Source organism: Benincasa hispida, chromosome 2 (assembly GCF_027475165.1).
Source record: "Benincasa hispida cultivar pf3 chromosome 2, pf3_genome.v1.1, whole genome shotgun sequence".
NCBI classification, from domain to species: domain Eukaryota; kingdom Viridiplantae; phylum Streptophyta; class Magnoliopsida; order Cucurbitales; family Cucurbitaceae; genus Benincasa; species Benincasa hispida.
In genome coordinates, this window is record NC_143479.1 from 18,502,622 (window position 1) to 18,518,570 (window position 15,949).

General features: G+C 30.9%; 1 protein-coding gene across 1 annotated transcript; it reads left to right on the forward strand.

Annotated features, from left to right (window-relative positions):
• Positions 1-12,656: 12,656 nt before the first annotated feature.
• LOC150037702 (uncharacterized) lies at positions 12,657-13,348 on the forward strand. The gene is made up of 2 exons (XM_090310987.1): positions 12,657-12,897; positions 13,059-13,348. The coding sequence occupies exons 1-2, from the start codon at positions 12,657-12,659 to the stop codon at positions 13,346-13,348; spliced, it is 531 nt and encodes a 176-aa protein (XP_090167113.1).
• Positions 13,349-15,949: the final 2,601 nt, after the last annotated feature.

Below are 15,949 nucleotides of genomic sequence, written 5' to 3' on the forward strand. Positions count from 1 at the left end.
TTACATTTATGATGTTTTATTAATTCAAATAATTAATTTAAAAATAGATAATTAATTAATTTAATATTAAATATTAAACTATTAAACCACAATGAATCCCTATTTATATACAAAATATTTAAATCATATTTAAATATTTTCCAATACTCAAATTTTATTTAATTCGATAATTAAATGTTTAACTATATTGCATATAATTAACAATTTCCATAATTCGAATTTGAACATTTCAAACTCTCTCATCACACTATTTTAAGGTTTAGTCTGTTTATGAGCTAGTAGGGGGACCAATGGACCTACAAATCATAGGCTCCAATGATCCGAGATTAACCGACTAAACTCTTTATCCCAATTAACCAACATTCATTAACTACCAGATCACTCCACAAGTTCAGTAGTTGCAGTCCTCTAAATTAACCAACTTTGGGGGTTTGTACCCAACAGGTATCCTTAATTTGTCAATTCTCTTAGTGAACAACTTGGAATACATAAAAGAAGTCTGAGACGGGTCTCCATTCTGAGCTCTGATGGAGTTTTTCTTTTTTTTTTTTTTTTTTTTTTTTTTTTTTTTTTTACCATATTCTATAGTTGTTGGACCGATAATGAGGTAATGAAAATTGACTGCTGCAGTAGATTTTTCTGCAACACGGTCTTCTCTTTGTCATTGGTTTTGACAGTAGAAGTTTAACTCGACTTAGTAGTTTCACAAGCTTGCATCTATTCTATTAAGGTAGCAATTTCATGATCTCGCTCCTTTACAGGTTTCACCAAGAAATTTATCTTTCTTTCCATCTCTACCATAGCCGCCTTAGTTGTTACATCCATCATCATGACAGACATTACATCTAGGTGTGATTCCCTCTTTGACTTACTGGAGGAAGAAATAGAGTTGTCAAACAAGGGATTTTCCTTGATGAAAATCTCGCCTTTAAAGGACTTTGTCATCTGTTTCAAGATGTTATACGCGATGATGGATCCTTGCTCTTGCTCCTGCATAACCTTCTTTAAACGACTGCAGGTGATAGGTCCCATGTAGGAGTCGCTTGCAATAGTTTCTTTAAATGACTGCAGGTGATAGGTCCCATGTAGGAGTCGTTGTTTGAATGATGAGAGAGATATGAGAGGTAGAGATGTCCTATTGTACGTGTCAATTTGTTCGCACGTGGTTTCTGGAGAAACTTGTTTCGTGGAGTTAAACTTATGTTGATGTAGATTCAATGCGATGTGGTTTGATCTCTAGTACTTTATCCTCTTATTCTCTCACAGTTGGATGTGTACGCTTGACTTGGGAAAGCGAAGCGCATGATGTTCTTGAAGTTGAAGTTTTGGAGGAATCTTTGGATCTTTAAAATTTGAGTTTTAAGGAGTGGTTCAGTCTTCAGAAGTCAATGAGTCTTCTAATTATGGAGAATACTCTCTAGGCTCTCGAGAGTGTAGAATTGTTGAATCCCACAAATGAAGAGAACTTCTATATTTATGGAATTCTAGGTGGGTTTGAAGGGGTTGAGCTTAGTTGATTCATGGACCTGGCCCTTGGGCTCATTTAATTGATTTGGACCTAATTTGGCATTTGGGCCAAAACTTATTTTCGTGTTCAATTGGATCTTAATTATAATATCAAATTGGACCAAATTAATTTTATCCAATCCAATGGCCATGATGAAAACAAGTGGTATCATCGAAAACTGTCAAATTATGTCTTCAATTTCAATTTGGGACACATGTTAGCTTTTAAGTGGTCTCAAATTTGATGATTTGTAATTTTGTCATTAATTTAGGAAATGAATGGAAATTTGTGATTGATCCAAAATTTATCCTTCAACACACATGTTTCAATACTTTTTTTTTTAAAAAAAAATAATACTTTTTTTAAAAAAAAAATAGTGTGATTGATTTCGCTCTAGAGATTTCGATGTTTCAATACTTTTTTTTAAAAAAAAAAATAATACTTTTTTTTTAAAAAAAAAAATAGTGTGATTGATTTCGCTCTAGAGATTTTCTTTTAGAGCGAGATCCTCAAGAATTTCTTTAACAAACTATCTTCCTAGCGATGCTCACGAGATTCAGCCCACATTTCTAGCGAGAATCTTTTCTAGAGCGAGATTCCCATCACAAAATTAGCGAGATTTCAGATCCTCAAACATTTCTTTAACAAACTGTCCTCCTAGCGATGCTCACGAGATTGAGTCCACATTTCTAATGAGATTAAACTGTCTTACTAGCGATGCTCACGAGATTCAGCCCACATTTCTAGCGAGATTCCCTTCTAGAGCGAGATCCCATCACAAAATTAGCGAGATTTCCTTCAAGAGCGAGATCTTCATCACAAAATTAGCTTCACCCACTTATCTTCCTTGTCGAGGGTTGAAGTTTCAACTTATGTATGTCAAAACTTCAACCTTCGACAACCTAATATACAAAATTAGTGAGATTTCTTTCTAGAGCGAGATCCTCATCACAAAAATAGCGAGATTTCATTTTCCTTGTCGAGGGTTGAAATTTCAACATACATAAGTCGAAACTTCAACCCTCGACAACCCTAATATACATATTGTTTCCAAGTTTTTCTTTGTTTGTTGAGTTCTCAACGTTCGACCTTTACATTAATCGAATCCTCAACTCTCGACTTCTAGCTTCAAACTCCCAAAACAACAATATTTCTCTAATAAGTTTCAAAATAACAATATTTTTCTAATAAATTTTGAAAACAACAATATTAATATTAAAGGTCCGCAGAAAACGACCAAAACGATGAAAAAAAAGCTTCAACCATTCCAATAAAAAGGATTGTTTTGCTGATAAAGAAGAAGAATGATATTCTACTAAATAAGGTACATATCATGACGGTGTAAACATAATGTATGCATACAATAACAGAAGGTGCATTCAATAATAGTGTAATCGTAATATCAAAATTTTGTGTATATAAAATTTTAAAACATGAATTTTGTATAGAAGGTGAAGATAACAAAGGAATCAACAACAAACAGCCATAAATCAAGATGGTGAATCTGAGGAGATGAGACCTCTAAAAGTATTAGTTTAGCCATGAGAATTAAAGACGAACTACATTGTCATTATAGCACAATTTACTTATACTAAACACAGAATCATTTAGAACAAAACAATAAACTCGATTAAGGCCAATTTTTTATATTTAATATGTGAACAGTAAAATAAAATGGAAGATAAAAAAAGATAATTGAAAGTGCAATTAAAAAAACACAAAATAGGAGGATTCAAAAGATGATAGATACACAATTCTACTGTGAGGGCAAATCAGGAATGTTGCACACATCATGGATGACGTGTATTTTCTATAAATCTTGTCTTTTTGCTAATTTCTAGTTTGCCCACTTTAAATTTGTCATGCCCTCCAAATTCCCTTGGTTTTGTCTTTGGTAACCAAAACGAAATAATTTTTATTATTATTATTTTTAATGGACATGAAAGTTAAAAATGTATAAAAATAATAATAACAAAACTCCTGTCTCTCTCAATCCCTCACTCCCTCTCCTCTAGCTCTATGTTGTCACATGCCCTCTTTCGGCACCATTCACTTATTGGCCATGTTACCATTTTCTATGCCTTAATTTATGTCTTTATAACCTATATTTAGGTTATCGATTAGAAAATTATGCTAAAAGTTCACTCTTTTGTATAAATATCCTATATAAATTTAAGTGTACTTGTACTACTTAACATACATAAATTATACAATTATTTAATCATTGACAACTCCCATCCTCTCTAGTCTCTTCCACGCCACCTTCCCTTCTGGCGCCAGCCCCAATATTACCATCTCCTTCTCTTCTTCCATAACAAATCAAGGAAAATGCCCAAACATAATTCAAAAGACTAAAGCTCCGTTTTATAATCATTTTATTTTTTATTTTTTTTTAAATTAAACCTATGGGCACTACTTCCACTATTTACTTTTTATCAATGGTTTAAAAAACCAAACCAAATTTTGAAAACTAAAAAAATATCTTTTAAAAACTTGTTTTTGTTCAACAATGGTATCATTTTGTTTGTTTTTAAACATTTTTTCACTAGAAAAAACTTCCATCAAAAAAAGAAAAAACTCATTTCAAACTTTATTGGTGCACCAACTCAACAATAATGATATACACTTGTAAATTGTACCATTTTGTTTTGTTTTTAAACATTTTTTTCTTGTCTCAAAAGGTCAAGGTATAGTCTTCTCAACAGAAAAAAAAAAGGGTAAAGTTATAGTTTATCAGATATGAAAATTTTCTCCAAAAGTGGGATTTCGAAATTCACATATTGAAAATTTTAATATTCTTTTTTTTGAGTTGGAAAGTTTTCCAGTTTTCGTTTTCATTTTCATTGTCGCGGCGGGACGAATGTGAAATTTCGACAATGAATCTATAATTTCAAACTCCTCGTCTGTCCACGTGTTTTATCGGCAGCCATATAATTATTAAAGATTTGGAAGTCTTTATTTTCAACGTCTAATCTAACATTTTTTTTTCAAGCATTGTTTTATAGATGTGGATATTATATGTCTTAATTTTAAATGATAATTAATATATATATTTGAAGTTACATATCTAAAACTTAAATAAATGTATTTGATTTACCAATTTTATATATAAAAATTAAAATCAAATAATTATTTCATCAAATATTCATTTCTTAATTTTAATGTAGTCATAATTAAATTTAATTATTTAATATGTTATAATGAATAATTTAATCACTTAAAATATCAAGAAATGAATATTTTTAATTAAACATTATTTAAATTATTTTATGTAATTAACTACAATAAATAAATAAAAATTAGTTAGTTAGAATATTAATAATTAATAATAATTTTATATTAAATAATTAATATAACATCAAATATCAATGATAAATATATTAATTGAAATTTATTAAATCTAAATAATATATTTATATTTAATAAGTAATTAAAATTAATAGTAATAATTAATTGATATTATTTTATTAATTAATCATATTTTATTTATCTCCTAGACATAAATATCTCACAAATATGAAGGGTACTAAAAATCTAATGAATTTTAAAGTTTCATAGATAATAATATCATGAATTTTAAAAAATGAAGTTATGTGATTCCCGATCCTCTCTTATTAGGGAAAGGTCCTCTCAATGCTCTAACGCCCACACCAGATATGGGTCAAACTGTCTCACGACACTCGATCAAACGGGTGATTTTCTCGCCTACTACAGATCCCATACTACAGATATATATTTGAAATCTCATGACAATATCTATAAAAGTTCTAAAAGATCAATTTTGCCTTTTATTTCTTACTGTAAAGTTTATTATTAATACATCCTTAGCTTTTTTCTTCGAAAACACCAAACCATATTATTCCTCATATTTTCAGTAAAGTCCTTTTTTTTTTCTTAAGAAAAGTTTTTTTTTTCAATCAAAAGAATCTTTTTGTTTCAAATTCCTATTCTGTTTGTAAAACCTAAATACGTTATTAAGGTCTATTGCATAAAATTTAGATTTGGTTAGATAACAATTTGGTTTTTGATTTTTTTAAAATTAAATTTATAAATATTCTTTCATCCTTAAATTTCTTGTTATTTACATATTACAAGTTTTTTAACTAAACGAAAGTTTGAAATTAAGAAAAGTAATTTTCAAAAACTTATTTTTTTAAAAAAATTTAACTAATATTTCAACTCACGAAAAATGCAAATCATTTTAAGAAGAGTTAGCTTTTTAGTTTTTATAGAATAAGTTTATAAACGGTACTACATATTTATGTCTTATAGTGTCTTTGTTATGTAATCCTTCTAAAGATTTAGTGAAAAAACTAGAGTAAATTTCAATAAAAAAAAAAAGAGAGAAAATCAATCAAATGGGCAAAAAAATGAATTTTAAGACCACATTTTAGTAAGAGTGGTCATTAAAATTGTAAAAATCGAACTGTTTCTAAAAACCGAATCAAATACTCAGTGAAACCGAAAAATGCAGATAAAGAAATTTTGAAACCAAATTAATTATGTTCGGTTGATTTCAATTTTGAAGATCGAATTTGAAACCAATTGAATCATTTTTAACTAATATAGTTATTTATATATTAAAAAAAAAAAGAGTAAAAGCGAATTTAAAACAAAATATTTTTAATTTGAAGAATAAAATCAAACCAAACTGAACCACATTCGGTTTGAACCAATAAATCGGTTTGATTCGTTTCACATATTAGAAAATTCGGTTCGATTCAATTTGATCATCAAATCGAATCAATCGAACTGTTTTCACCCCTACATTTTATTATGTATAAAATAATCGAAAACTTCCTCCAATGAAAATTATAATAAAATAGCCTCCTTGAACCAATATTCAAAACTGTAATAAATATTCCAGAAACATGTTTTTACCACTAAATACGTTCATTCATACGTGAGTCCTTGAACCAACCTTCAAAATTATGGAAAGAAGAAGAAGAAGAAAGAATCATGGTTCATAAATTTTTCAAAAAAAAAAAACAAGAGAGAGAGAGAATCGTTCATATACAATTAAATTGATTAATTTTCCTAAAACAAGTCCACTATAATGATGTATCGTATCTCCAAAATTTGTAAAATATGAAATAAAAAATCATGGACGATCATGCACACAAAATAATAAAATTTAAAAAGTGAGAATAATTCATATACTAAAATTAATTAAATATTTCTAAAAATAAGTCAACTAGAATCATGTGTCGTATCTCAAAAATTTAAGTTAAATAAAAGGTCATGGACGACGATGCAGACGAAATAATAAAAAACAGAGTGAATCATGAATCACGTGATCAAAATCAATCATTTATGCCCGATTGATAGTTATTGATTTTTAGGTTGAGTCTTTTGATTTTTGATATTGAAAAAAAGAAAAGAAAACATGAAGGCACCATTTGGTAATTATTTTATTTTTTATTTTTACATTTTTAAAAGTTAAGTCTATTTTTTTTATTTCTTGTAATGATTTCTATCTTTTTTTAAGTACAATATTTGGATTCTTAACCAAATTCAAATATTTTAAGGTCCCATTTGGTAACCATTTTTTTAATTAAGTCTATAAACATTATTTTCACCTCTAAATTTCTTCTTTTGTTATCTACATTTCACCAATGGTTTAAAAAACTAAGCCAAATTTTGAGAACTAAAACAAGTAGCTCTCAAAAAGTTGTTTTTGTTTTTAAAAGTTGGCTAAGAATTCAATCATTATACTTAAGAAAGGTACAAATAATGGTAAGAAATGTAGATGATATAGGGTTAATTTTCAAAAACAAAACTAAAAATAAAATGTTTACCAAATAGGACCTTAGTTTTTGTTTTTGTTTTTGAAAATTAAACCTATTTCATCTAACGCGTTTGTGTAGTTGACATGCAAGTGGGAGTATGGGTGATCATGGGTTGGGTTGAAAGACTTTTTAGACCCAACCCAATTATTCGGGTTGTAAATTTCTTTAACCCAAATAATCTTTATTTAAAAATGAACTCAACCCTACCCAACCATGAAATATTTTGGTTGGGTTGGTTCGAGTTAATCGAGTCATTTATTTAAAATTTTGTTCTAAAAAGAAGTAAAACGTAAATAAGTAAAAATTTAATTTAATTATTTTCATGTATTGAATTAAGATTAACATCTTAACTTTATTTTATATAGTGAAAAATTTATTTCTAAAGTGCAAAGAAACTACATTGAAGAGTTGCTGAAGAATAAATTATTCAAAAAAAATTATTGGAATTAAATAAAATTAAACTCAATATATGTATAAACAATGGTGTTATAAGTAACCAAAAAAAAAGTTTAAAGTTAATAATAAACTCGGGTTGGTTTGGGTTATATTAGGTGAACCCATAAACCAACCCAACCCGTAAAATTTTCATTTATTTGAATCCAACCCAAACCAAATGAGTTGATAACCCAACCCAAATCGTACGGGTTGGATTGGGTTGGGTTCATCGGTTTTTTCAGGTCATCAGGTTTTTTGAACACCCCTAAGTGGGAGTATTCTATACAATGTGCTTGCATAAGACTGAACCGCGAATAACCATTAGGTGTAACAATGTTGACTAGTTAGGTTCCTATTTCAATAGGATGACCTAGACAACTTAGTCTTAATCTTGAGTATATTATAAACTTCTGTTCACGAGAGATTGTTCTTTGATTTGTATGGGTGAGGGTGGCTAGTTCGCCGACCCAATATGCCTACTATTTTAGGGACAAGACCGAGTGGGGTACTGGGAACATAATAATATAAGATAGAATTCATTCATTCCCGCCTTAAGGGTAAGTAGATGAGTGTTCCCTTAAATGATGTCTCCAGGACTTAAACAAAGGGTCCTACCCTTTCATTGGCCCAAGAGAGGTTTCTATTTATTGGTTGGATCATAAACAAGTTGTTCCTCAGAGGAGCGGTACTTAAAGAATCAAAGGTAACCCAAGGGTTAAATGGTAATTTAACCCAATTAGAGTTACAAACATTTGTGAAGGACTAACTTGCTGTTATTGGTCTATATCCATGGACACAAAAATATATCTAAGAGTGCAACTGTGGATCTTTAGTGGAGTGTACCCTCACTTAACGAATATTGATTAACTTGGTTAATGAGTTTAGCCAATTAATTTCACATCGTTGGAGCTTCTGATCTACAAGTCCACTAGGTTCACTAGATGATATTTAAGAGGGATGATTTGAATTGTTCAAATTAATTTGAGAAAACCATATATTAATGTGATTAATATATAATTGATTGCGGGTCTACAATTCCAATTAAATTGGAAAGTAATATTTGAATAAGATTCAATTAATTAATTCAAGTGAATTAGATTCACAAAGAATTAATTAATAGAGAGGTATTGTACATATACATGTTTATGATAATTAAATATATATACATTAAATTAGATTTAATAGCTATTTAATTACTGTGTAAATTAAATTAAATAAGTGTTATTTAATTGTGATAATTAATTAAATAAGTGTTAATTAATTAATTGGGCTAATTAATTAAATGTGTGTTATTTAATTAATTAATTATGGAAAAGAGGAATAGGAAAAGGATTAGGAAAAGGATTTGACTATTCTCTATATAAAGACCTACTTGCCTATGGTCCATTTGAGAGACTGACACTAATACTGACAATATATAACACACAAGTGTTATTGTGCAAAATTTTCCCTAAGCTACAAAGAGAATCCTCTCTACTCTCCAAAACTATTTTCTCCTTTCTCTTTCCCAATAGTTGGATACCACTATCCCTCTATTGGAATCCTAGAGAATACCGAGGTTACACTCGTGGTAGTGTTTGAGATTGTTCAAAAAATCGTTTGTGATCAAGATCGTTGGAGGAGTCATTCATTGGAACTTAAAAAGGAGTATTCGTGAAGCTTGGGAATCTACAAAGGTAAGAATGGTTCTAATCCTTTTCCCTAAAGCATGCTAATTTACATGTTTATATTTTGTTTTAGTATAATGAAATTGTTTATGTAAAAATCAAATTGCAGAATGCAAGTCGTTTTGCACACAAACGTTTCTACTCGAGATTCGATCCCTTTAGTTCCCTTCCATCTCATCCAAGAGCTTAACATTCCATACTTAGGACATTTTTTTTCCCTTCCTCTTACCCTTTCATACATCTTCATTGTACCTTCATATCATTTCAACTAATCCAACATCATTAACTCATAATCACAGAAACTTAAGTATAATTAATCAGTGAAATAGGTTTGGGTTACATCTAGAATCTTAACATATTGTAAAATTTTCAGGTTAAGCATACATTACAAAAAAAAGGGGAATTCAATCCTACAGAGAAAAGAAATAACATTACACTCGTTAATGACTCGAACGGAAGAACGCCAATTTCTTTGGAATGGATTTCACGAATACCACCAATTGGCAACTTCCCTATTCTTTGAGAAATTTGATATTGGTTTGGGGAACCAATCTCTTAATTGGGAAGCAAAGGAGGGAATTTTGGAGAGAAATTTTTCACATAACCCTTCTGTGAACAAACTTCGTTCTTTAAGAAAAAACCCATTTTTTTTCTTATTCTTTTGTAGGTCTTTTAACCAATGGAAATAGAGGAAACATGGGAGCTATCCCACGTTTCAGATAACTCCCACGGAGTTATTTGGTTTAATAAAACCAAAAATTTAATTTAATTAATTAATTAAAAATAATTAATAAATTTGTTAGATTTTATATTCTAAAACTCGCCGTTTGTAAAAATTAAACATATTCTATTATCAATAAAGATGTTATTCAACATTTATTCAATAAAGGTTGAAGGTGGTTGCATGCTAAGATTCAATACAAACTCTCAAATTTGAAGAAGAAACAAAGAGAAACTAGAGTTGAAAAGAGTTTTCTTCTACTTCATCTTCTTCCTCACAAGCTCTCTCAATTTCCTTCACCAAATTCACTAAAATTCAAGGCTGAGAATAGTAGAAAAGATCTCTTGGTTGTTCACTGTCAATTTAGAGCTGAAAACACGTGAAGAGCAACTTGGATTTAGGAGAAATCATCAAAGGTATGCTCATCTTGAAACATGCTTTTAGAACTCAAATTAAATGTAATTAGAGTGCTTATTGATTCTGTTTGCTTCCGTTGCATGCTTGTGTATTCCATCAAAATTAATAATTAATTAAATCTAATTTAATTAATAATTTCATTTCAACCATATTTAAATAAAATATCTCTCTCATTACCTACAATTTTAATTCAACTAATTTAATTAAATCAAATTAAATCAAATTAAATTAATAACTAATTATTACCTAATTAAATATCAAATATTTAATTTAACTTACATTTGAATTATATTTAATTGTATTTATCTCATGACCTATAGTTTTAATGTGCATCTAATATACAATTTTGACCTATAGTTTTAATATGAATCTAATTCGTATTAAATTAATATTTAAACTCCTTCAAATATTTAATTCTCCCATAAATTAATTTTAAATCATATCCAAAATTAGATTGATATTATAAAGTTTAATTAAAATATAAACTTTATATTATAATGTATCATTATACATTATACTATTTTCCTAAGTGAATTGAACATTTCAAACTGTATTCAAGACATAATTACCCCAATTCTTTTTACGAACTAGGAATGAGACCTCATGAACCTATAGATCAGGAGCTTCAATGATATGAGATTAATTGGCTAAACTCATTAACCACATAAATCAATATTAGTGAACTGTGGATAAATTCCACTAAAGACCTACAACTGCATTCTTCGTACTGCAGATATATTTCTTTTCCACAGATATAGACCAATAACAACAAGTTAGTCCTTTACGAGTGTTCGTAACACCAATTGGGTCAAAATTACTATTTTACCCCTGGGTTACTTCTTTATCCTTAAGTACCAGTGCTCCTTTAATGAATAACCTATTTATGGTTCAACCATTAAACAGAAACTCCTCTCGAGCCAATGAGAGGGTAGTGCCCTTTGTTCAGGTTCTAGAGACACCACTTAAGGGGACACTCATCTACTTACCCTATAGTCAGGAAGGAGTGAAATTCATTTTGTATTATCATGTTCTCAGCTCTCCACTTGGTCTTGACCCCAAAATGGTAGGCATATTGAGTCGGCGAACTGGTCACTTTTACCCATATAAATCAAGGGACAATCTCGCATGAACAGAAGTTCATAATACACTCAGGACTAAGACTTGCCTAGGTCATCCTATTGAAATGGAAACCTAACTAGTCAACAGAGTTACATCTAGTAGTTACTATTTTGTGGTTCGATCTTATGAAAACTCATTGCATAGGATACCCTGACTCGCATGTCACCTAACAAATGCGTTGGATAATTGTGTATGTATCAAATACAAAATGGGTCGTATTCATAGTATCACCAGGATAAGGTACCCAACCTTATTCCTATACTATAGACCCTTTATGTTGTATCTTAAACATTGATCCATGTATGTCTTCACATACAGTTCAACATTCATAAGACAACCTAGGATATTAGTTTATTGGATTTAGGGTTATTAAGATAAAACAAATTCAACACAATCAAAACACTTATTGAAATAACATTAATAACTCTTTATTGATGATAGTCAATTATTTACTTTTTTTATCTACGAGTTTTCGGGCATAATACCTAACACTTGCAATATTAACTATGCCTTCGAAGGAATTATACCTAAAGTGTCGACGCAACACAACAAAATGTTCGATGATGTGTTTAAAAAACTTACATTGAAAGAGCTCTGAGAGAGATAGGTCCTACAAAAGTGCTGGGCCCGAATGGCGCTCATGCCTTATTTTTCTAGCACTATTGGGATATTATGGGGAGTGATATTGCTTGAATATGCCTGAGTATCCTTAACAAAGGCTGCAATATGGACGAGATGAACCATTCCTTTATTGTTTTGATCCAAAAAGTGAAAGATCCAAAGAGGTTGGCTGAGTTTAGACATCTATAAGCCTGTGCAATGTTGTCTATAAATTGATCTTTAAATCTCTGGCAAATCGGTTGAAGAAAATTATTGATGAAATTATTTCTCCAAACCAATCGGCTTTCATTTCCAATAGACTGATTTTTGACAATGTGCTTTTAGGTTTTGAGTGTATACATTCCTTCCACTTTAGAAGAAAAGGAAGATTTAGGGCAACGATGCTGAAACTTGACATGAGCAAAACCTACGATAGGATTGAGTGGAATTTTCTTGAAAAGCTTATGGGCGAAGCTGGGTTTCTCAGAGAGTTGGATCAAAGGAGTTATGACTTATGTGAAATTTGTGACCTTTTCGGTGCTTTTTATGGCCCTCCCACTAAGGCTTCTATCCCGAGAGAGACCTTAGACAAAGGGACTCTCAATCTCCATACTTGTCCTTCTTTGTGCGAAAGGCCTTTCGGCAATGCTTAAGGAGGAATCTCCGAAGAATTTTTAGGGTTTGAAAATCAATAGGTTTTGCCCCTCCATTTCACATTTATTTTTCCATATGATAGCTTGATCTAGAAGGATTGTTAGACGATAAAAGATATTCTTAATGCTTATGAACCTACGTCGGCTTAGACTATCAGTTGGTTGAAATCAGCTTGCCTCTTCAAGAAGAATGTGGCGAGGGAGACCGCGACTTCCCTCGGCCTTGGTTTGGGTGTGCCCATTACCGATTATCTTGGGCATTCCTTGACATGCCCTCCCATGTTGGGAAAAACAAGTATAGAGCTGTCAAGAAGAATAAGAAGAAAGTGTGGGAAACGATGCAAGGGTGGAAAGGAAAGCTTTTTTCTCTTAGGGGAAATGAGATCCTTATCAAAGTCGTGGCGCAGATGATTCCAAATTATAAGATGGCTTGGCTTTAAAGACTTCTTGTTATTCAATCTAACCATGCTAGCTAAACAAAGTTGGCGCTTGTGTCAAAAGCCTGATAGCCTTTTGGCCATGCTCAGAGGAAAATATTTCCCAAACGAGTCTTTCCTCAAACTTCTCTTGGTCGCAATCCTTCAGCAATGTGGAGAAGTAGTGTGATGCAGAGATTTATTAATAAAAGGGATGAGATGGAGAGTGGGCAATGGGAGACTATTATTATAGAGAAAGATCCTTGGTTTCCTCATGATGGCTTGGGCCGCCTTGTTTGGGTTAAGGATGCTTACCGTGGGCGTCGGGTTTCCATTGTTATTGATGTAATGGAAATTGGAAGGAGGATGAGATTCTCCAACACTTCTTACGTGTGGATGCCGAAGTTATTATCAATGTTTCATTAGGGAGGTCTGGATCGAAGGATGAAATTTATTGGGGGCCGGATCAAAAGCGTCTTTCACGGTTAAGAGCACGTATCACCTTGCATCCAATTTGATCAATTCGTGTGTAGCCTCTTCTTCAAACTGTGGTGGCTTGAAGTGCAGATGGAAAGCTCTTTGGAGCACAAAATTTTTACCAAAAGCTAAAATTTGTGCTTGGAGGATTATAAATGATGCTATTCCATCAAATTACAATTTATGGAAGAAAGGAATCGTTGATGATCCTTTTTGTTTCTCTTGTAGAAATGTGATTGAAGATGTTGGGCACATCATGTGGGATTGCAAATTAACCAAAAAAGCGTGGTTATCCTTTTTCCCTCTCTTACAATCATCTTACTTTCCCTGCAGGTGGTTTCAAAGTTTTATGTTGTGGGATTGGATTATTGACCACCTCAATCCTGATGAGATTTCCACGGTGATCTTAATCTTGTGGGAGCTGTGGACTTATAGAAATCAATGGGTTGCTAAGAAGTCCTTTCCCAATCTATATGCGAGGGTGGAGCACGTGTGCATTTTGATACATAAATTCTTGAACGAGATTCACGCCAGTTGTGGTAGTTTGCTTATCCCAGAGGCGAAGAGCCTACTAAATCACTTCGTTTGATTGTCACCTCTGTTTGGTTGGAAGCTAAATGTTGATGCTTCTTGGAACGAGGAGTTAGGTGTTGGCGGGGGGCTTGAATGTTCGTAACTCTGTTGGATCTTTAATTGGCGTGGGTGTCCAATGATTTTGTAAGCAGTGGAAAATCGAGGTTCTAAATATGAAAGTGATCGAGTTGGGCATTCAATCTCCGATTACGCAGTTTGGTTCTTCGATACTGCTCTTAATTATTGAAGCAGATTCCTCGAATGCGATAAATTTCTTAATTTGTGTTGATTGTGATCGTTCTGAAATCAAGAGCTTATCTCTCTCTGTTCTGAAGTTTGCTCCTATTATAGGGGGCGTTTCCTATTCTTTGTCCCCGCTCTTGTAATTCTACTGCTCATTGGCTCGCTAGAGTGGCCTACTCCCCTAATTTCATTGATTTTTTGTATACGGGTGCTTCTTCTTCCTCCATGGAAGTGTAGGTCTTCTGTTTTTGGGGCTCTTGTATTCCTTCTTGGATCTCTTCTGCTATAATTGAGGAGTTTAGTTGTGTTGGTTAGTCTTTCAATGAATTCTGATTTCCAAAAAGAAAAAATTTGACAATAAATTATCATTAATTAATTTATGAATTTATTTTATCTTAAAAAATGTTTGTAATTATTATTTTATAATACTATATAATTTATAATACATATATAAAATTTAAAACAAATGAATTGGATTTATAACATGACACACTATACTTTTAGAGATTTTTATTGTTATTTAATATAATTTTACATTTCAAAATTTAAAATTTAAAAGCTAGATACACCAAAAACATAAAAATATTGTTTTCTAAAATTTGCACGATTTGTATCAAAAAAATTAAAAAGAAACAAAATTTAAATTGTCTACTAAACACAATTTTTTTAAACTTGGTGAATCTAAAAATATAAAATACAAATTTGATTACCAATTAAAGAGATCCTTATTTAATAATAAAAATATATAACTTAATTATAAACTACAAGATGATAAGATTTAAAGACATAGGCCATCTTCGCATAATTAGGAAAATTTGTACGAAAAAAAGACTATAATATTATTGAATAGAGGTAGTGGCAATGTTCATAAATGAAATAAAACATAAAGCAAATTCCAACCTAATCTTTCCATCTAAGAATCAATCAATATATGATCCCTACAAAACAGATCACGCTGGATACCCCCTCACTTCAACCATCTTGGACGACGTGGTGCCACATCTGAAAATCGCCGCAATTTTCTTTTTGAAAAAAATCGAAATTATCTTTTATTTATATATATATATATAATTATCCCATTCTTACTCTTGCCTCACACAATTATCACAACATGACAATACTGATTCAGAACTTATGTCAGTAAACGTAGATCCACGTAAATTTCGAAACTTTTATAAATCTTCATTTTTTTAAAAAAAAATTCATGTCTGATAAATTTTTAAAATTTTAAAATTGAAAATTTAAACCTCAGACACAACATTAATCATCATAAGTTATAAGTAATAAAAATAATTAATTTAGTAGACAAAATTAAAAGGTTTATAATGAAAC